Here is a 21,604-nt window from a genome sequence, read left to right as displayed (position 1 = left end):
GAAAACGATGAACGTCTCAATTTATCTCACTTTTTCAGCTATAAAGTAATGCTGACCTACGCTGCCATCTAGGAATGGAAATAATAAACTGTCAAGAAGTTGAAATTGACTGCCAATGTACGTAAATATCTGGTATTCTTGCCACGTTTTGTATTATCTCAAAACAGCTTATAGTCGACGCGCTAGCTAGGTTAACGACCGGCTGGCTTTGAAGTCCACGGAGCGCGCCCAACAGCTGCAACAATCACATTCAACGCACAGTGTTGCCACACATCTACTCTACGCCACCTTGTCCCTCCGCGCACAAAGCACCTTCCCACGGTCTCCACATTGAAGTTGCAAAGTACGGCAACAGCGTATCCGCAGTCATGTGACTGAGACGCCACGTGGAGCAGACGAGCAGAATGACAGCTGCGCCCGTTAACTGAAGGTCGAGTGTGATTGGACGAAAACAACTCGCTCGCTATTTATCACCACCTACGTTCGTGGCGGCGGCATTCTTCAGTTCTTCGACGTTAACGATGTAAACGCGTGGACTATACCACGTATGATAATAGTAGGACCAGGATAGGAGTGGCGAGACATGAGCTGATTGGACCGGTCATTTTTTGGTCGGAAAGCCAGTACAGTTGTGTCCAGTGATCGAATTGGGCCGGTATGACATACCGGTAATAAATTAAGATGCCGGAAATTTTTAAATTTGCACTTATTCATTGGAGTTGATTGCACAAGTAGTATGTAAAGACCAACAATGTACTCGCTAATTAATCTCTCTCTCTTGCACGTATGAGTTGTACCGTACGGCACTCTGTACTCTCCCCCCCCCCCACCCCGCTGTCCACGGCAGAGCGCTGCTTGTCGATCACACTTCATGAGAAACGCAACAATAGCGCCGAGAGTATGCTAAGAAGTTCTAAACTGAACCAAATATAGGAATCTATTAACATACTCAATCAAAAAGACTTGGTTTAGTGTCTAATACATTATTAGTACAGTAAAACCTCGTTAATCCGGACTATTGGGGGGGGGATAAGTTGACCGGTTTAACGAAAGTCCGGATTAACTGAAATAACCTAAAAGAACAGTAGAAAGTGCATTAAAACTCCGTTTATAGCAACAAAATACGTTTATTATGGTGTATTTAAAGAGCATGGGCCTAAATACACTATACAGTACAGTACAAAGTCTGCGGGAAACAGAATTTCATCAGTGGTTGACTGTCTTTTCTTTGGGAAGTTCTCTTGTTGACTTCTAGCCACATTTAAAACCTCGCATTCTGCCTTTTTTTTGGCCTGTCCGGATTAAGCGAGGTTTGGGTTATCGGGGTCCGGATTAACGAAGTTTTACTGTAATTACAATTCATGAGTGGCACAAATAGAAAAGGAGCGCAATTTGTGGTGATAAAAGAGAGAGAATGAGAATCCATGTATTTTTTCAGCAAAAAAAAAAGGATTGTATCAAAAGACAGGTCTATGCATACAAGCATACCGGCAGTAATTTATTTCCTATTCGGCCACTGGTTGTGCCTTTGGCTTTGAAGTAAAGCTGAACTCGTGGAGGTGCCTGTAGAGATGTTATGGAAATAATCCGACTGTATATTCTGTCCCGAGAATCTCTGGAGTGAACGAACGAAACCAAGCCTCTACGCAAGTAGAGGGCTTGACCAACAAACGCGTGAGAGTGAAAGTGAGTGCATGGAGGGGACAATGCGATGGCCTTGCTCCACAGATTATCGAGACAGAGTGTAGAAAAAATTAATATTGATTTGTTAAAAAAAAACGTGATTGAATATTAACAAAGTATCTTTCAGGCATCATTTCAGTGGGCAATGACTTCAGTCAGTTGTTCGTTGCGATTTTCTTGAGCTATTATGCTGCGAAAGGTCACAGGCCACGGTGGCTGTGCGTGGGCATCTACTTCGTCGTGCTGTTCTGTTTATTGACTGCTTTGCCACACTTTATCTACGGACCTGGGGACGACGCTCTGGAACTAACAGTGGAGTACGGAGTGGGGAAGGATGTCAACTATTCGTCAAACAGAAAAGGTATTGTTAAAAAATGTAGAAAGGTATACTGTCGATGGAAAAATTATTGTATTATGTTATGTACTTTATACAGGGTATCTATAAAAGAACTCCGGAGTTTTAAACAATCATAGTGCGCAAACGGTATTAGATAACTCAGGTTAGTTGATTTCTTTGAAATCAGTAGCTCATCAAGTTTTATTCACGCCGTTTGGAGTTTATTCCAACAAAGGTTGGCAACGCTGCGCAGCGTTGACCTTAAAGTGGCCGATCCTAGCCGAACCCAGTCAGTGCAGTTCAGTGCAACGGCGACGCCACAACAGAAGCCGCAGTGTGTGATATGGCTTGTAGAAACTGGATCTGTTATTACCGTGCAGCGGAACTTTCGACCCGAGTATGGTGGTGTCTAGCCTTCGGACAAAACCATTCATCAACGGCTTAAGGCATTTAAAGAAACTGGAAGTGTTCTGAAACAAAAGTCGCCAGGTAAGCCGCGTGTTTCTGAAGAGGGCGTGGAAAGAATTCGCACTTCATGCGTACAAAGCCCCAAATAATCCTTGACACGACGCAGTCTTCAGTTGCGGATACCAAGATCGACTGTTCATAAAGTGGTGCACAAGAGGCTTCGTCTAACAGCTTACAAGATACAACTTTTGCATGAAATTAAGCCTACAGACAAGACTAAGAGATTACAGTTTGCTGTTTCTATGCTGAACAAGATAGAAGAAAACAATGATTTTCTAAACGATGTTAGTTTTACCGATGAGACCACTTTTCGTGTCAGTGGTACTGTTAACCGACACAGTTGTCGCATTTGGGACTCGCAGCCGCCTCATGAGTTCATTGAGCATCAACGTGACTCGCCCAAGTTGAATGTTTGTTGCGGACTTATGCATGACCGTGTTATTAGACCCTTTCCTTACTCCCTTAGACATTTTCCTATGGGGACATGTGAAGGACATGCTTTATGCGGAGAAAATTCAAGATGTCAACCATCTAAGTAAAGAATTATCGCATCTGTGGCAACCATCAACCCCAGATATGATGGCCAGGACGTGGCAAGAAGTTGATTATCGTTTGGATGTGTGCCGTGCTACAAACGGGGCACACATTGGAATTTACTACATTGTAAACAAAACTTCATAACATTACCTTCAAAAACATGTATTTACTTTTTCCTGAGTTTGAGTTTTTATAAAATATTTAGCTTCAAAACCACGGAGTTCTTTCATAAACACCCTGTATTTAGTCACTAATCGCTATGATGATTGATTGATTTGGTGTTTTAAGTCCACTTTATGCACAGTAAGGCTAATCGGGACTGGGCCTACAGACTCTTTGATTTCAAGACGACGACGCTACTACTGCGCCATCGGGGAGGCCCTATCGCTATGATGAGGGTGGTGTTGCTGGGTAATGAACGCCGCTTATTTCTGCCTCTAGTTTAATAGCGGCAAGGGACGTGAGAGGAACAGTGATAACTTTGCATTTCAGCGTTTATTTTGTATTATCTTATGCTTTGGGCAAATTGCAATCATGTGGATTAACGATGATTAGATGTAACAACCCAAGGGGATGTATAATGTATAAATAACCATTGCCAATACAAATAATTTAATTTATAAATATGTTTTGTTGTAAAGATACAAATATCATGGCTGTTGAATGGTGATGGTACAAGAAAATTAAAGGAAATTTGAAAACATTGTTAATTGGAGGAAAGCAGTACCATTCTAATACTGCTGAAAATTTATTGTAAACAATAATCACCACGCTGTACGCAGTGTGGCAGCATTTGTCTGCAAGCGACTGTGTTGTTGATTGTCGGGTCAGGGGTCAATCGGCGAGTACGGACCTGGAAAGACCAGGTTGGGGTTCGAATCCTATTGTGAAGTATAATTTAAAGTTAAAAAAACTGGCACCTTAAAAAAATGTTTGTTAAAGTAATTTTAAAAACATCAACAATGTTAACCAGCGTATAAAACACAGAGTGCATCAAAATAGAGTAAACAATTTTAAGAATTTATTTCGACTAAACTATATGGAATATAACAATGATATTTATTGTGTATGAATTCATGTTTCTATGAATGTCTACAAATGTTCCAATGTGGCCTCCACCAGTTATGCGACACATATCCTATTGAAATTCTAGTTCTTGCCACACTTTTTCCAAGAACCCCTCGTCCACCAAAGCAAGGGCGTTTCTTATTTTTTTCTCTAGCTGATGCACATTCTGTGGCATATAGACATTGTCTTTCACAAAGCCCTAAATGCAGAAGTCTAGTGGTGTAACGTCTGGGAACTTTAGGACACAGCCTGCTTTTTCTGAACCTGTGAAACTCGCCATTTTCTTTAACACTACACCAGCGCCACAATGGCCGTGTTTGCAAAAGTCTTGCTCATGAAAACAAAACTTCAAGATTTTCTGATTGTTATACAACAAACCTCATTGTTGTGTTTCAGATATTTGTTTTTTAAAAAAATAAACCTGTTACGTTGTTTACTCTATACGATACACGCTGTACATTATGTAAGCTTACTGAGTGGTAGGGTAATGTGAATTCGATCTCTCTCTGAAACAGTGAGTGAGAAACAGCTGAGACTCTGTGATCCGAGCGACAACTCCTCCAGCGTTCAGCAGCCGTGCGGGGACACAGAAGAGGGATCCCTCTCAGCACCAGTCTTCATCCTCTTCTTTGCCCAGTTTGTGGCCGGGATAGGGGGCACAATCTACTACACCCTTGGACTTTCATATCTGGACGACAACAGCAGCAAGAGGAACGCGCCAGCCCTTATAAGTGAGTGCTTCTGCTCTCTATATTGCTTAATGCACTTTGTAAATGTAGGCCAGGCTACATCAAGGTTGAGGAACTTGATTGATTGATTTTTATATTGTGGGAATATCAGAACATAGGCTATTTTCGCCAGTCACACAATACGGGGATGAACCCCTTAACCAAAACAAAATGGAGGACACGCTCTCCTAACAAGGAAACAAAATGTGTTTCATAAAACTTCCTCATTAAATTCTTAAACCATGCAATGCCCCACGTTGGGCGCCACAAGATGCAATGAAACACGTTGCGGCACCACAAAATGCAATGCAACGTGCCACCACTCGTAAGTAACTCCAGTGTATGGAGATCCGAATTGGCAACACACCGCTCCTTGCTCCGGCTGGTCAGTTGGGAGCACCAGTTCTCACCCAGGGATCGGGATTAAGACGATCCACCCTTCCTCCAGGAAGGAAACCACCGAATTGCGACACGTGACAGTAAATAAAATTCCAAATACTTTATAATTAAAATGTCCAAAATCTTTAATCACGAATCGCGCGCGTACATACTGATTCGCACAAGTTAAAAGTTATAATTTGTTGGGTCATGCACGCTCGCAGGCAGTGATAAGCAATTTATTTAACACGAGAGTCCGCGCACCGCCTTCACAGTTAATAGCAAGACCTCAACTGCTACCTCAAGCGCGAGGCGCAGCATAACAGATTGTTCTAACTTACAATACAAACTCATAACATAAAATAACACAAGAAAAAGTGCTAATTTATACAACACATCAATGTTAATTAGCGATAGTAAGCTAAAGTTAGGGTTGGCAACAATTAAAAATGCCAACGTGGAAATTTTTACATCGCCAAGAACACGAAGCGTGGTTCCCCCACTCCTAACATAAACAGCCAATAGGAATACGATATTTTATTGAAAACGAGGGAGAAATACTTTGCTATAATATTACAATATTAAACTATATAGAAATAACTAAATTGATTTTATCAAATAAATCATATTTGCCCTTGCACATAAAAAAATGATTAAATAAAGATTTAGTTTATAACGAAGACAAATTACTTCAATCTTGTACATTGTTGAACAAAAATCGATATTAAGAAGAAATGTATTTAACTTGTGCTTGAAAAACAATGAAAACGTTGCATATATTATTTGGGATAATTATTAGCCTATAAATTCTGAATAAATGTTGCAAAAATACGCGAATAATATTATAACATAAGATAAATCGTGAATATATACATGAATTATAAAAACAATTAAGTATAAATAATTTAATAAAAGTTCTTAACTTGAAAGTATACGAATATGATAATGCCAATATACAACTGAAATCTGCCTAACACGGCGGTCGTTACAACCAATTAAAATTACACTGTTTTCAAGGATAAAATATTATTCCAAATTAACAGCTAAGACTGTAAAAGGGTTCGAATCCACAAAAAAGGACGAATGCAGGACAACGCTACCTGTAGTACACTATCCTGGCCATGGGCCTATGCGCCAGAGACTCGTTGGCCTGCAACAAGGAGTTACTGGGTTTTACTACGGGGAAACGAGGTTGATGTTTTGGTGCCTTATCAGTCACACACTTACTCACGAATCGGATGACGAGAGATCTCCCCATGCACGAACGCGACCGACGAAGTCTCCTTTCCGCCCCTCTTACAACGCTACAGTACCGCTGCTCGCTCTGTACTCCGCACGTGAATACGAGAGAACTCATTCACACATACGACGGATTGAGCGTAAATGCTGGTGTTTTTCTTTTAGTTTTTATGTCCACTTTATGCACAGATAGGCTAATCGGGGCTTGATCCAAACCATTATACACCTCCACCGCCTTGATTATAAGGCCACGACGTCATCAAGGAGTCCCTGGGATCTAGTGTACATTATTATTATCATTGTTCATGTAACGTTTTCGGTCTTTGAACTTTGCTGCATTTTTCTTTGTCATTTCACGTCGCTTTTCTGTCACTTTTAGCTAATCGCTACTATGAGGATGAGAGATCAAACTGATGAAGAGACACTTGCAACGTAGCACTTATGCCCAGTCCGGGATTCGACGTCTAGGATAGAAAGTCGACCACTTAACGCGCTCGGCCACAGTTCGGCTATTTGAACTTTATATACATACTCCTAACCTATAGGTACATTCTCGTACATACATAGATATACATATTAAGTGTTAAAGCACAGGCCTGCGAATTTAAACTTTCTGATCATTGCATAATGTTCAAATAGTGATTTTTTATACTTCAGGCATGCTGAATCACGCACATGCAGGATTAATACACTCCATTATCACATGCAAGGAATGTTTTTTGTTGTTATTTTTACTCTTCTGAACACTCCTATATTACACTGTTATATTTATGAGAATAATATAAAAATAAGTACTGTATTGTGTAAACAGGATTGAAGAAAAACACTATATTAAAAGCATATGTAAACACCGCTTTGCACTTACTGTTTTACTGGTACTGGTAACATGTTCTAGAATGGCAAGTTCACAGTTTCAATTTTATGATATCTTGACTTATTTAAAGAAACTTCTTTGCGATGCTTTTAGCTTGTGAGCTGGTTGGATGGTCTCTCTTCAGTAACCAGCAGTTCTTGTTCCATTTACTATGATATCTGCGTTTCATTTCATTTAGATCCTGGTGGAATCTTTCTCCTTGTTCTTCGCTCAGCATTCCTTCTTGCGGAAATAGTCCAGATGTGAATGTAACATGTGCACCTTTAAGCTCATATTGCAGACTTAATCTTGGAAAGAAACAAGCATTCTGTCCACCATTTCTTTGTAGTCTGGATCCTTTGTGTTGCCAAGAAAGTTTTTGACTACATCACGCAATGCTTTCCATGGCGATCATTCTGCTGCGCACATAACGTATTCAAAATTAGCACCAGAAAGAAGTTTTCTGATAACTGGACCTGTGAAGATACCCTCTTTGATTTTGGCATTACTGATGCCTGGGAATCGATGACACAGTTGCTGAAAGCATTCACCTTCATTGCTTTCAGCCTTAAGGAATTGCTTCATAAACCCTAGTTTGATATGAAGCTGAGTTGGACTTGTCAACAAGACTTTATTGTTTTGTTTTTCGAGCCTACAATCCACTGTCTACGTGGCCATTCCTTATGCGTCCAGTGATGTGACCTTGCTCAACTGTACCACTAACAAAGAAAGCAGGGGTGCTTTGTGTAACCTGCTTGTGGACCTAACAGAATGACTATCACTTGGGAGCGGAAGTTGATGACCTAAAAAATATAGGTATATGACCTAGCATATAGAATGTCCTAAAAAATTGGAAAAATGACGTAAAAAAATGCAAAAAATGACCATTAAATTTGTTTCTTTCAGGTTAAAAAGTGAAATGAAAATTAAATGAAACAAAATTCAATCTTGCTTTAAATAAAAAGGCACCAAATGACACCACATGCACATTCAATTAAAATATGCAATGAGGATTTCCAATGGAAACAACCGAATAATTTTGAAACAATTTTATGAAAAAGTCGTATACACTGAATGAATTGGTGTAAAGTGTATGAATTTCCCGCATCTTTGCCTGGTGATCCTAGTGTGGTGTGTTTCTGTGGCACTGTAAAGGAAAATAAATCCTGCGAGACATATATATAGGCCTATGTTCACCTTGGTGAAAAGACTCAAGAATATTACCAAAATGAAAGAAGTGACAAAATATGACGAAACAATACACCGAATATTGCGAAAAATGATGAAAAAATGCCGAAAATCGGGGAAAATGACCTAAAACCTGAAAATTGGCAAAAAATGCAAAAAAATGCACTTTGAAATTTTTTTTGGGTTCTAGATGAAGTGTAATATTGTGTATATTTAATGGGCATCGTGTCCGAGATGTCAGAAAAAAGATGACATTTCATCAACTTCCCCTCCCTACCTATCACTTTAAAGTCACCACACACTTGCCACTTGTGTTCCTGGTACTTTATTTTATGCATCCTCATATCAAGATTTCCGTATGTCTCTTGCATAATAACTGGATGTGCAACGGGAACTGATGCAAGTTCTTTTTCGTTATGAAGAAGGACGCACTTCAAACTACGCTTCAATAAAAAGTCTCCAGTGGGCAGGGTCATACTGTGGTAGTCCTAGTTGGAGTGCATAAAAAATGTAATATTAAATTTTAAAGAAATGTGATGTGATGTGGAGAAATTAACGTCGGATCCTGATTGAGGATGCAAAAGTCATCCTAGAAAACAACACAGAATGACTGCAATGAAACCATCGCAGGTCAGTGAGAATTATGTACTATTTAATAACATTTTTTTAATTTCAGGCGTGTCATTCTTCTTGAGGATGCTGGGTCCAGCAATGGGGTATGCCCTGGGATCATTCTGTTTGAAGTATTACATTTCACCGACTCTAACGCCAACCATAGATACCCTAGATCCAAGATGGTTGGGTGCGTGGTGGATAGGTACGTACAATTTGTAGTGTCAGTTCAAATTGCAGGCTACAAAGCAAGAGCGCCCGCAAAATTTTTCTCAGGGGGGAGGGGGGGCAGGGTCACTGAAACTTTTATTATTATTATTATTGCTATTAGTTTTTACTATTATTACTATTACAACTACTTACGTTCTTTAAACAATTACATACATTTGCAATTTTCATATTCTGTATATGCATAGAATTTGCCAACTGTATACTGACAAAAAGCTGTTTCTTATATAGTTATATAATCAGTGTAAAATAGACTGTAAGCTTAAATGTAATCCTACTTCAACTAATAATAATAATAATAATAATAATAATAATAGTTGCTGTAACTTACTTTTTTCTTATATAATATCGCTACAATTTGACCATCTCAGGGGGGGCAAGAGCACCCCCTGGCCCCTGCCTGCGGGCACCCTTGCTACAAATTATAGTGATGTGCTAATTTACTGGTAATTTTGTTGATAATATAAACACAAGTGTAGAACTGGAACATCTGATAATTATGGTATACAGACTTGGTGAGCCCAACAAGGCACACTGGGCCTTATTGAGAACTTCGTGGTTTGCAGATTATGTGCCAGTGTCGTTTTTTTTTAAAAGAAATATAGTATTTTGAAGAACAGAGACCAGCAACTGAAAGGGCATCCTGTAGTCTACTTATGATATTTAGAAGACAAAGAACTTCGTTTTAGCATGCGTTTGAAAGAAAACAGGCTAACCTCGAAATAATAACACAGCGACTTTTGTCCAGGGTTTTTAAAGGTCCAGGAATTTTAAATAAATTCAATTCCGGTCCAGGAGAGAAAATCAGCAAGCGTAAATAGGTTCTGGACCGTAAGGAACCTTTTTATCTGTAAACTGTTTCAATTCGGTCCAGGAGCCTTTTACTAGATCAATTTAAATACGGTCCGGGAACCATGGGCGGAGTTTGAGATTTTGCTTTGGGGGGGCAACTCTGGGAGAAGCATATGATGTACGTGAGGGTTATTGAATATCCCCTAGTTTATAAGGGGTCCGGAGGCCTTCCCCCGGAAAGTAAAAAAAAAAATTAAGAACACTGAGTTCTAGGCCTTTTAGATTTGAAAATATTAAATTTCCTCGCTTAAGTAAACAAATATAAATTAGTATATTGGTTGTCAGTTTTAAAAGAAGCAAAACAGTACGATTATTGCATTTTGCATTTTATTAATTTTTTATTGATACAATACTCGTATTACTTTAAAAAAGTTACGGTACAATAATAAGCTTCAGAAATTTTAGAAAATTTAAATTGAAAAGTTCTTTTGATGCCTCAGCAGTAACTGTTGACTCAACACAAAGTCATTTTACATTTTTCTTTCTTCAAACTGTACACATCAATCAAATCGTCTAAGACCCGCTATTGCGGCGCAATTACTGCACATGACATCATGCCAAATGTCAAGATTTGAGGTATGGCTTCATAACAAAAATGTAGTAACTGAACTTAATCATGTGTTATTTTTTTTAAAAAAATTAAGTTGGGGGGCAGGCCCCCCTGGCCCCTCCAGAACTCCGCCTATGCCGGGAACCTTTTTTCCGGATCAATTTAAACACGGTCCAGGAACCTTTTTTTCAATGAAACAATGCGCAACTTGGACCCAATTTAAATTGTCCGAGATAAAGGGTTTAGATTCTGCAGCGGAACCCAATAGAATTTCCCGTCGTCGGCTAATTGGCTGCATGCTGGTTCATGTGCGACAGACACTTGACGTTGCTACTGGCAGGTCCACCAGGTGTAAGGAGCTTACAGAATTACCGGAAACTTTCAGGATTATTCCAATGATAACCTCACGACGAGGGGGAGGGAAGGGGTTTCCGTGGAACACGTACCTTATGTATTTTGTTGTAATCTCTTTTCTGAGATGGCGGTCGGAGACGTTCCATGTTTTACCTGCCAGACTAGGGAGTACTGCATTGTGACCAGTGATGTGCCGTAGACTATAAGTTTACGTCTACATGCGTTGTCTACACGTAATCTACGCGTAGATTACATTGGGTTGTAGTTTACATAGACTACGTAGACAATCTAAAGTGCATTAAAATTAATTTTCAAGGGTTTTATGAAAAGAAAGTGACATTTTCAACTATATTGGTTCCTAACGAAATGAACAGAATCCTATTTACAACGAAATTTCTCTTCTCTTCTATTATCAACTATGGAAGAAGATAAATAGTATGCAAAAAACAACAACAGATGGCAGCCGTGAGCCAAGAGTGGTATTTTTCCCATAAAACACTAGAATATTTCCTATATTAGGTCCCTTCCTAGGTGAGAAATTGTTCGAATTTCGAAGAAAGAGTATGAAAAGTTCTCATTACACATCAGCAACTGATACGTAGTATAATTTTGTTCTACTTTCACGGCGCCCTTTGCTAAGTTATCATCTCTCGCTATGTTGTTTACATAGATTACGTCATCTACGTGTATAAAATAGACTACGTGTAGAATGTAGACTATCGTTGTTTACACGTAGACGCACATCACTGATTGTGATGTTGCTGCATCGTATGCAGGCTCCAGCGATTCCATTGATCGCTTCTCCTTTCCAAAATCTGACAACATCGCATTTCAGTCCAGACGCCTACCATCATGATCGCTGGTATAGAACTATAAAGTAGGGTTGTTTAAGGTCCAGGAACCCATAAATTCTAATGGGTTCTATTGGGTACCGCTGCAGGACCGGAACTTTTTTCCCGCAAGTTGCGTATTGTTTCAACGTAAAAAGGTTCCTGGACCGTATTTAAATTGATCTGGTAAAAATTATTCCTGGACCGAATTGAAATACTTTATAGATAAAAAGGTTTTTTACGGTCCAGAACCCATTTACGTTTGCTGAATTTCTCTCCTGGACCGGAATTGAATTTATTCTAAATTCCTGGACCTTTAACAACCATGCTATAAAGATTAATCCACTCGGGCCAGTACTTTGACACTAAATTGTTTCTTGTTTCTTGACTAGGGTGGATCGTAATTGCGTGTTGCTTGTTTGTGAGCGGCTCTGTTATGGCTCTGATGCCCAGCACACTCCCACGGTCGATGCAGAAGAAAATGGAAGCTCTCCAGAACAAGGAAGAAAGCGACTTGGAAGCTATTGAAGAAGAGCAAAAACCATCGCTGAAAGGTAGGTCGCGTTTCATAAATTGGTCTACACGATCTCACCACAAACGCCACTCTGTCCTCAACTCAGTTTACATGCTTGCATTCTATTGTGTAATGCTCACGAGAGGCATCAATTGGGACAATTTAAGGGTCTTTACATTGGGAGACATGCGTTCTGTCTACGTTGCATTTTCATTCGAGACCGGACTCTTTGGGACACCCTGTATTCATTCTCAGTCTCACACTTACAAAACTCCGTGGCGGAATGGTTAGCACAGATTGTCACGACGCCAGAGGTCCCGGGTTCGAATCCCTGTTTGGGAATGGGTGTTCGTTGTGAGTCTCCTTTCATCAATTTCATCATCACTTACCCTCATCGTCGCGGTTAGCCAATAGGGTAAGAAAATCGACTCTAAATAACAAAAATCATGTCAAAATCAACACTTATAATAACGTTGCTGAGGCTGTCCTGAACATAACTATTTAATAAATGCAAAAACAATAAAGAAAAAGTTGTTGTTAAGAGTTACAATGCGGTTTACATTTCGATTTTTAAATAAATGATGCAATAAAGGCAAGACATTTCCTCAGAAAATGAAGCAGTTAGTAATATAACAAGACGAAGTCACATTTTTGGCTATTTTGTATTTTCAACTTAAAAGCGAGTCAGAACTCCCGAAGCACCCAATCAACAACCGAGCAGCTGACGTCATCTAAACCCAGCACCTATCACTATACTGGACGCAGCTCCACCTGGCGGCTGACCTTGACGGCTATTTATGTCCACCAATCGTCTTCGAGGGTGTGTGGCTCGATGGGAGTCAACAAACTCAGTTGCGAAGTAAATGATGAAGGGATCACATCGCTCTCCCGAAGCAACGTTGCCAAGCGTACTTCTATTTTTTGCCAGTTGTCAATTTGCGTGTGAAACTCCCTCGTATAGGACTACGTGAGTAGTTGTCTACCAGTAACCTCCGCTGATTTCTGGTTCTGGAAATACCGTTATCCGAGAAGACTCTCTCGCGGTTTACAGTTCGTTTGGCAACATGTGGTGCAGCCAACGCTCATTTGATTTGTCCGCGAACAACGTTCGGTACCTTCTGACTCGAAAATGCCAGATTTCAGTCGATGAAAATTCAACTGATTGCTGATTCGCTGTTTCCCAGCCGCCCCGCCAGTTGGAGATGCGTTCAGTATAACCCCCTTGCTTTTGCTAGTCCCGATACGCCCTTTTGTAGGGTGACCAGACATACTCTTTTTGGAGGTTCATATACTCTATACCCTTTTCAATTTGCAAAAATCCCCAAATATACTCTCTCCCTTGCTATTTAATTTCATTCATTATTTTACGCGTAAATATGCGTTACAATCCACAGAACAGAAAACGTCAAGATGTCAACAAACAGGTATTTACTCCTTGACTCAAGAATTTCCTATGAACAATTTCAAGAGTCATTTTCACATTCCATCAACAAGCAAAACATATTTCAAAATCATTGGAATTTAATGATAATGATATTTTTGACACTTACTGTGCAATTTCAAAAGCCGTTGAAAAAATCTTGAAGATTGGGGGGAAAGAAAAGAAACAATGATGGGTAAGTGGAGTTCAGTACAGGCTGGGTCAAATTTAAAAGTGATTGGACCTCTTATAAAATTCATGTTTACTCTACCTGGTACAAATGTTGATTGTGAAGGACTCTTCAGTGTTATTAAAACTTATTGGCGAGAGTAAAAAAGTACACTCCTGGTGTCAACACTCGAACAAGTAATGAAAGTGAAATTCAATGTGGACATGACCTGTGAAGAGTTTAGACTGGCAATAAAGGATGAATTAAACATACTCAAGAAAGCAAAATCATCCCAGAAGTATGAATGATGGTGCCCATTGGTGAGTAAGTATTTGTAATTAGCTAATTACATTAGACCCTTAAGTAATTTGAATCTGTAGAGTGTAAGCCTATTTTATAGGGGCTATAATACAGAGCATTCCCTGACATTCGCTACGAGACTCGGCGGAAAGCGGCCCGGCATCAGGGCTTGTCATTCCCGGTGAAAGGGGTCCGCGACAGTCGGTAGAGTCGGCTATTAAAATTACACAGTTTTCATATTGTGTACTAACCTTGACTACAGAAGGTGTTGAAAGTGATGTCCCTCTGCTGCAACACATTCCTGGCATTTCCCAAGGAAATTGGCATTTACACGTGCAAGTTCGTCTACTGTAATTCTCCAGAATTCTCGTACAATACTCTCTTTTAACTTACGGATGGTGTGCGGATTGTCTTTGTATACTTTATTTTTTTAGATTTCCCCATTTTTCTTTCCACTTTTATTCAGAACTGACCCTGTTACTCTGAACTTTTTTACGAGGTTTAATATAGTGGTCTTATGTGGAACGGGAACACTAGGAAATTTCGTTGCAAAACGTCGTCGCACTTCTCCACAATTCCTCTTTCCGAAGTAACACTCGACAAGATAAATCCTTTGTTGTAATGTAAACTTTTGTGGTGCCATATTAAGCCACAATCTTCAACACACGGACACGACACAACACAACTTCCGAGGGAAGAATATACTGGCGTCAGTCTGCAACGTCAACAGAAAGGGAAAGAGAGCGAAGGCAGGGAGAGCGAAAGAAACATGACTGTAGAGTGCGACTGTTGCGGACCCGTTCACCGGGCAAGACAAGCGCTGACGCCGCGCCGCTTGCCGCCGAGTCTCGTAGCGAATGTCAGGGAATGCTCTGTAGAAGCAATAACAAATAGCCACCCTTATTTTAGTTTTCTTTTTATGTTTTGTGCATGCGCAGCTTCAACCTATACTCTTTTTGGTCAACAAAAATCTGGTTGCCCTACCCTTTCGGCTTGAGGTGTTGCGGAAAGTAAGTGTAGTACCAATTTGATTTTTTCTCCTTACAGATTTGATGAAGCGGTTGAAGCGACTGGCAACAAATAGGATATTCATGTACAACACCTTTGCATCTGTTTTCTATGTTTTCGGGTACTTGCCCTTTTGGATATTCATGGCGAAGTATATTGAAACGCAGTACAGAAAATCGGCGTCTGATGCTAGCATAATTACCGGTAAGGGCCCATCAACTCTTTTACATTCATGTACTCTTTTTGCAAGTAACAAGTAACAAATAAAGACAAAATGAATTGGGAGTAAGGACAGAATAGAAGGTAAACGATATAAAAATAACCAATTTCTCAAATTAATTTTATAATGTAAATTGGGATTTGAGTGTCAAATTAAATACATTGAACAGTTTTACAAATTAAATTTTGAAGTCATACTCTTTTCGACTTTTGGAATTCCGTTGGAATACTGACATCTTCCGAGATTTCCCTTTAATTTCACCAGAATTTTTCCGACATTTTTTGTACTAATATTGGAAAATTGATTCCAGTGTTGCCACAACCAGTCAGCATAATTTCCCTTTAGGTACAAAATTTCCCCTTTTAAAATAAATTTCCCTACATTTTTTAAAAATTGAAATCGCTATCACAAGGCTTCAAAAATGTGTATTATTATTTGAACCCCAAACACTAATTTCAAGAATTATAAAATTGAGTGAATGAATGCAAATAAGGAGGGAATAACAAAAAAATAAGTTCAATGGTATTGAATTATGCAATGGACAAAATATATACGAAGTTTTTCATGACAGCAGTTCATTACGTGAAGAAAGAAAGGAAAAATGTATTTAGTACGTCAAAACAACTCTAATTAAACAAATATAAGTCTCATATCTTCAAACTTCCATGCAAGTTCCATATTATTAAAAAAAATCCCTTTTCACCAACAAATTTCCCTTCACTGAGGGAAATTTTCCTAAATGTGGCAACAATGCTCCACACTCGAAATTCTTAAGCTGTTGCTGGCAAGAAGCGAAAGAGAACACACAATATACGATTCTGTAATAAATTACTCCCTCTTCTATTTACAGGTACTGTTGGTCTTGTATTTTCTGCGTTGGGAGTCCTTATTTCTGGATTTGTAATAAGCAAATTCAAGCCTGGCGCACGTAAATTAGCTGGCTGGAATGTATTCGTTGGGATAGTCACAGCTCTTGGAATGGCGTGTTACATAGTCATTGGTTGCCCTTCCAATGACCACCACGGACAGATACTTGAATCTGGAGAGTAAGTAATTTTATAGTCTAGTTCCACAATTATCAACTTAAACTGGAGGGTAAGTGGTTTCTATGGTGTAACTCCACAATTATCAACTTGAAACTGGAGAGTAAGTGTTTTTTATGGTGTAGCTCCACAAATATCAACTTGAAACTGGAGAGTAAGTTGTTTTTATGGTGTAGCTCCACAATTATCAACTTAAACTGGAGGGTAAGTTGTTTCTATGATGTAACTCCACAATTATCAACTTGAAACTGGAGAGTAAGTGTTTTTTATGGTGTAGCTCCACAAATATCAACTTGAAACTGGAGAGTAAGTTGTTTTATGGTGTAGCTCCACAATTATCAACTTAAACTGGAGGGTAAGTGGTTTCTATGATGTAACTCCACAATTATCAACTTGAAACTGGAGAGTAAGTGTTTTTTATGGTGTAGCTCCACAAATATCAACTTGAAACTGGAGAGTAAGTTGTTTTTATGGTGTAGCTCCACAATTATCAACTTAAACTGGAGGATAAGTGGTTTCTATGATGTAGCTCCACAATTATCAACTTGAAACTGGAGAGTAAGTGTTTTTTATGGTGTAGCTCCACAATTATCAACTTGAAACTGGAGAGTAGTATTAAGTGGTTTTATTGGACCATGTTTTCCGTGTTAACTTCTTCTTTGTTTGTTTACAATTTAGGCTGGACGTTTCCGCTATCTGCAACATGGATTGCCATTGCGAATCTGCCAAATACTCGCCAGTGTGCTCAATAGATGGCTCCACCACATATATATCACCTTGTCACGCCGGATGTCAACTTTTGGAAATTCAAGATGGAAGCAAGGTAAGAAAATTAGCCACTTTCTATGTTCTCAAGTATTTTAAAACTATACTTGTTATGAGTGAACTATGAAATAACATATTCCAAAAAAATTATGAATCCTGGGAAAAAAAACTTAAGAAAAATAGTAAATTAACTGTGAATTTAAAAGCTTCGTATGGTGATATTACATAATGGTGCTCTAGACTACTTACAATCTTGTGAAAATGTTCCCGATTATTAATGTAAATAGCCTATACAGGGTGATTCAGAATTCCTATTACACACTTCTAGGGGTTGTAGAGGGGACTTACTAGATCAAGTTTTGATAAGAAACCCATGTCCGGAAACGTACCGTTTTGTTAGTACACAGATGACAAGATCACCTAATTCCACATCTCCCGCTTTACCTGCGTCACAAGAGCTGCTCGGTGGGCCGTAAATTAACAACATGTAGGTGTTCTCGGTAAACGTGTATTCAACCATTCTGCACTGTCTTCCGGAACGACTGAATAGCAACTGACGCGAAGGTCGAAGCACACCGGATTGTAAACAGAGGACGTTGGAAGCAGCACATGTGACATCAGGTGACTGAAGACGTCACCCTCCGTCAATGTGGGTTGCCTACCGTGAAGCGGGAGATGTGAAATTATGTGATCCTGTCATCTGCGTAGTAACAAAACAGTACGTTTCCGGACGTTTGTTCCTTATCAAAACTTGATCTTCTAAGTCCCCTCAACAATCCCTAGAAGTGCGTAATAGGAATTCTGAATCACCCTGTATACCCTTTAAGAGATTGCTAAACATATTGTTAAAGCGATTTTAAATGCTGCAGGAAGCAACATCTATGAAGGCGGATGTGCATTCTGCCATGCGATTGGAGAAGGAGCGCGCTGTTGCCAAACTGAACGTCACGGGAAGTGACAAATTCTCTCCTCTGCTACATTCCGTGCATGTAGCCCGTCCAAAATATCACAACACAAACTGCAAAATGACCCAAGAATTTTGGGGTCTTTCTTAGTCCATTTCGTCCAGCCCTTGCAATAAGTAGGGGTGAAGAACTGACAACAGAGCTCAGTAGTGGTTGAACGCGATAAAGGCGGTGGGTGTTTAATAATCATAATTTCTTTGCATGTATTTAGAATTTATTTGCATAATTTAGAATACATTTGCATATCATTAAAACTAATTTACATTTATGTATCTGCATATGAATAACGTTCAGTACCTCTAATTATCTTCTCTTTACATATTTTTCATAAAATGAAAAATGAAAAATTAATAAAAGTTATAATTTGATTTGATTTGATTTATTTTATTTTACTTCGCGTTTTGTGCCTCTTGGCTAATTTGCGAAGATGGGGATGAGTGATGAAATGATGAAACTGATGAATGGGCATTCACAAACAACCAAGCCCGACCGGGATTCGAACCCGGGACCCTTGAATAAAAGTTATAAATATGCAGATACATAAATATAAATGATTCTAATGATATGCAAATTTATTCTAAATTATGCAAATTAATTCTAAGTACATGCAAATAAATTATGAATATTAAACACCGACCGACGTAATTGCGTTCAACCACTAGAGTGCGCGTGAAATCTTCTTCATATGGCGATAGCCAATAGCAGCGCACTGCAGCGGTGCCATGTCGAAATCTCACACGGAAAAGAGACAGCGTGATTGAGCGAAACGGCAACGTCGCACGTCTGTGATTCGCTGGTGCTGTTCAGCCGCTCAAGGCCATATGCAGGAGATTTGACGCGCACTTTACTGAGCTCGACTTCTATTGGTTGGATTTTCGCGCTCTTGGCCAGAACTTTGCTCACAGCCTTCCAAATCGTCATTCTTTCTAACAGGAAATACATTCGTGTTCGATTACTGTTCTAAAGCATAAAGCAAGCGTAGAGTAATTTATAATTAAGTACTTTTGAAGCAACAAAACCGTAACTGGTTTTCAAAAATAAATGACTGATCGAAGACCGGAACCAGTTGTTAGAATTTACCGTTACTTAGTAAAAGTAAGAGTTACAAATACAATAACATGAAACTAAACGAGTTACAGATAAAATTACGTCAATGTAAGAGTTACAGATTCCGCTACTTCAAAGTAAGATATTTAGTCAGTTACTTAGAAGTAGGAGAGACACAGGCAGTTACTTAGAAGCAAGAGATTTATAGTCACAGTTGCTTTAAACTAACAGTTGCGGACAGTTACTTCAAAGTAAGAGCTACAGATAGTTACTTCAAAGTAAGAGATACAGATAGTTACTTCAAGGTAAGAGAGTTACAGATGCATTTACTCTAAGTAAGAGATTTGGAGTCACCGTTACATCAAAGTAAGAGAGCTACAGACTGAGTTACTTCAAAGTAAGAGAGTTTACAGACCCAATTACTTCAAAGTAAGAGGTTTACAGTAACAGTTACTTCAAAGTAAGACAGCTACAACCTAATTACTTCAATATAAGAGGTTTACAGTAACAGTTACTTGAAATAGGAGAGTTACAGACCCAATTACTTCAAAGTAAGAGGTTTACAGTAACAGTTACTTCAAAGTAAGACCGTTAAGACCCAATTACTTCAAAGTAAGAGTTACAGATATATTTACTTCAAAGTAAGAGATTTATAGACACTGCAAATTCAATGTACCAGATATTCATTCATCCCAGAGAAGTATTTACTACAGAAAGTAGTTGTTACTTAGGCCTATAATGGAGTCATCAGTGAAACATTACTTCAAACGCCTGGCAAACTTTTATAACATAGATTTCTTTTCAAGATATACAGGAATTGTAGCTGCGTCTCTGCCTTGAGCGAACACCTAAATCTGCCTTTGAAAAACCAGGCTTTCGATGGGTGGCCGAAGGACGTGCCAAACGATTTCACCGATGCGTCTGCACTGCCTGGGGCTTGTCCCGTGGACTGTGCTTCTAAGTTCATCGCCTTCCTTGCCATCGTGTGTGTTCTGAAGTTCATTGGAGCCACAGGAAGAGCCAGCAACTTTCTAATCTACATTAGGTAAGTTTGAATTATCAGCCTATTGTAGGCACGGGTTTACAGGGAATCTCTTATTGCACACGTCACAAACACCTTTTTGTTGGAGCCCCGTAATTCGCCTTCTGAACGTAAGTGTGAATTGCTTTTGTTGTAAGGTTAGGCAGAAATGCGGAGTAAATTAACTAAATCAATTTCTTTCACGTGGATATGGATTTTAACTGAGAAAACAATACAATAAATATTGTGCATTATATTTTTTGAAAACCCACACCAGATTTGTAGCAGCTATATTTATCGTACGAAAAGATGGTTAGGTTAGGTTTTTGTACGATAAATTTCAACTCATTTATTTCATCCAGGCATTGATTGAATAACATAACCAGATGTAGGGCACACATGGTATTGCCCTCTGACACGACCAATGTTGCCAGTACACCTCGTAATTTCGAAAAAAACCTTTTTTTTAAAAAAAAAATGCCATAAATAACCCCATACAATAGTCTGCAGAAAATGCGTGAAGATTTATCATTCTTTTACCAGTTCGATAAATACGCACACAGACGATCGATACACATCTAAAATTTTTGCAAGCGACTCCACAGCTGCCTTTATCCATGTTTGTTTCTTACTTTATACAAAAACTTTTTTTTGTACCTCAGCAACTCTTCCCGCATTACTGAACGTTCATGTAGAGCATGATTTCCCTGTTAATGTTTAAAAATTATCCACATGGACAACTTTCATGTCTCTATTGCTTTTTGCACAAAAGTAACGAACGTTCAAAATATCGTCTGCGTAACTTTTTGGACACTCTGTATTTACATGTGTAAATACGATGTAGCGAAACTTTGCGAGGAATAAAATTTTAATGTTATCTATCATTTCTAGGTGTGTTGATGAGAAGGACAAAGCTCTTTCAATGGGAGTGAATTTATTCGTTATGAATATATTAGCCTTCATTCCGTCACCAATCTTCTTTGGCGTGGTCTTCGGTGAGTATTATTACGATTATATTGTTATTATTTTGATAGTGAATACATTTTTGTAGGGAACGCAGGATGTTTGTGTCCAGGGGCTGGGACAAGATATGGTCGACATCCGTGGCAGAGTGTTTAGCACTGTGACTGTCTCTTCATCGATTTCATATCGTCGCTCATCCTCATCTTCGCGATTAGCCAAAACTGGCAGAAAAGCGAGTAAAATAAAGCAAATGCATCAATCAAA

At 39.1% G+C, this 21,604-nt stretch overlaps 1 protein-coding gene across 2 annotated transcripts in view; it reads left to right on the top strand.

Annotated features, from left to right (window-relative positions):
* LOC145991607 (solute carrier organic anion transporter family member 74D-like) overlaps positions 1–21,604 on the top strand; it is a 31,925-nt gene that overhangs the window by 6,429 nt on the left and 3,892 nt on the right. The window contains exons 3-11 of one of the 2 annotated variants that reach the window (XM_083127668.1): positions 1,811–2,044; positions 4,609–4,824; positions 9,156–9,296; positions 12,298–12,459; positions 15,356–15,520; positions 16,387–16,582; positions 17,258–17,402; positions 20,163–20,401; positions 21,269–21,372. In XM_083127668.1, coding sequence (XP_082983794.1) covers positions 1,811–2,044; positions 4,609–4,824; positions 9,156–9,296; positions 12,298–12,459; positions 15,356–15,520; positions 16,387–16,582; positions 17,258–17,402; positions 20,163–20,401; positions 21,269–21,372 — 1,602 coding nt within the window. The remainder of the gene's footprint in view (positions 1–1,810; positions 2,045–4,608; positions 4,825–9,155; positions 9,297–12,297; positions 12,460–15,355; positions 15,521–16,386; positions 16,583–17,257; positions 17,403–20,162; positions 20,402–21,268; positions 21,373–21,604) is intronic. The other variant, XM_083127669.1, reaches the window with a different exon arrangement.

This window comes from Lepisma saccharinum, chromosome 8 (assembly GCF_977018435.1).
Source record: "Lepisma saccharinum chromosome 8, izLepSacc3.1, whole genome shotgun sequence".
Lineage (NCBI taxonomy): Eukaryota > Metazoa > Arthropoda > Insecta > Zygentoma > Lepismatidae > Lepisma > Lepisma saccharinum.
Note: the sequence above shows the minus strand (reverse complement) of the source record. Positions and strands in the feature narration are given on the sequence as shown.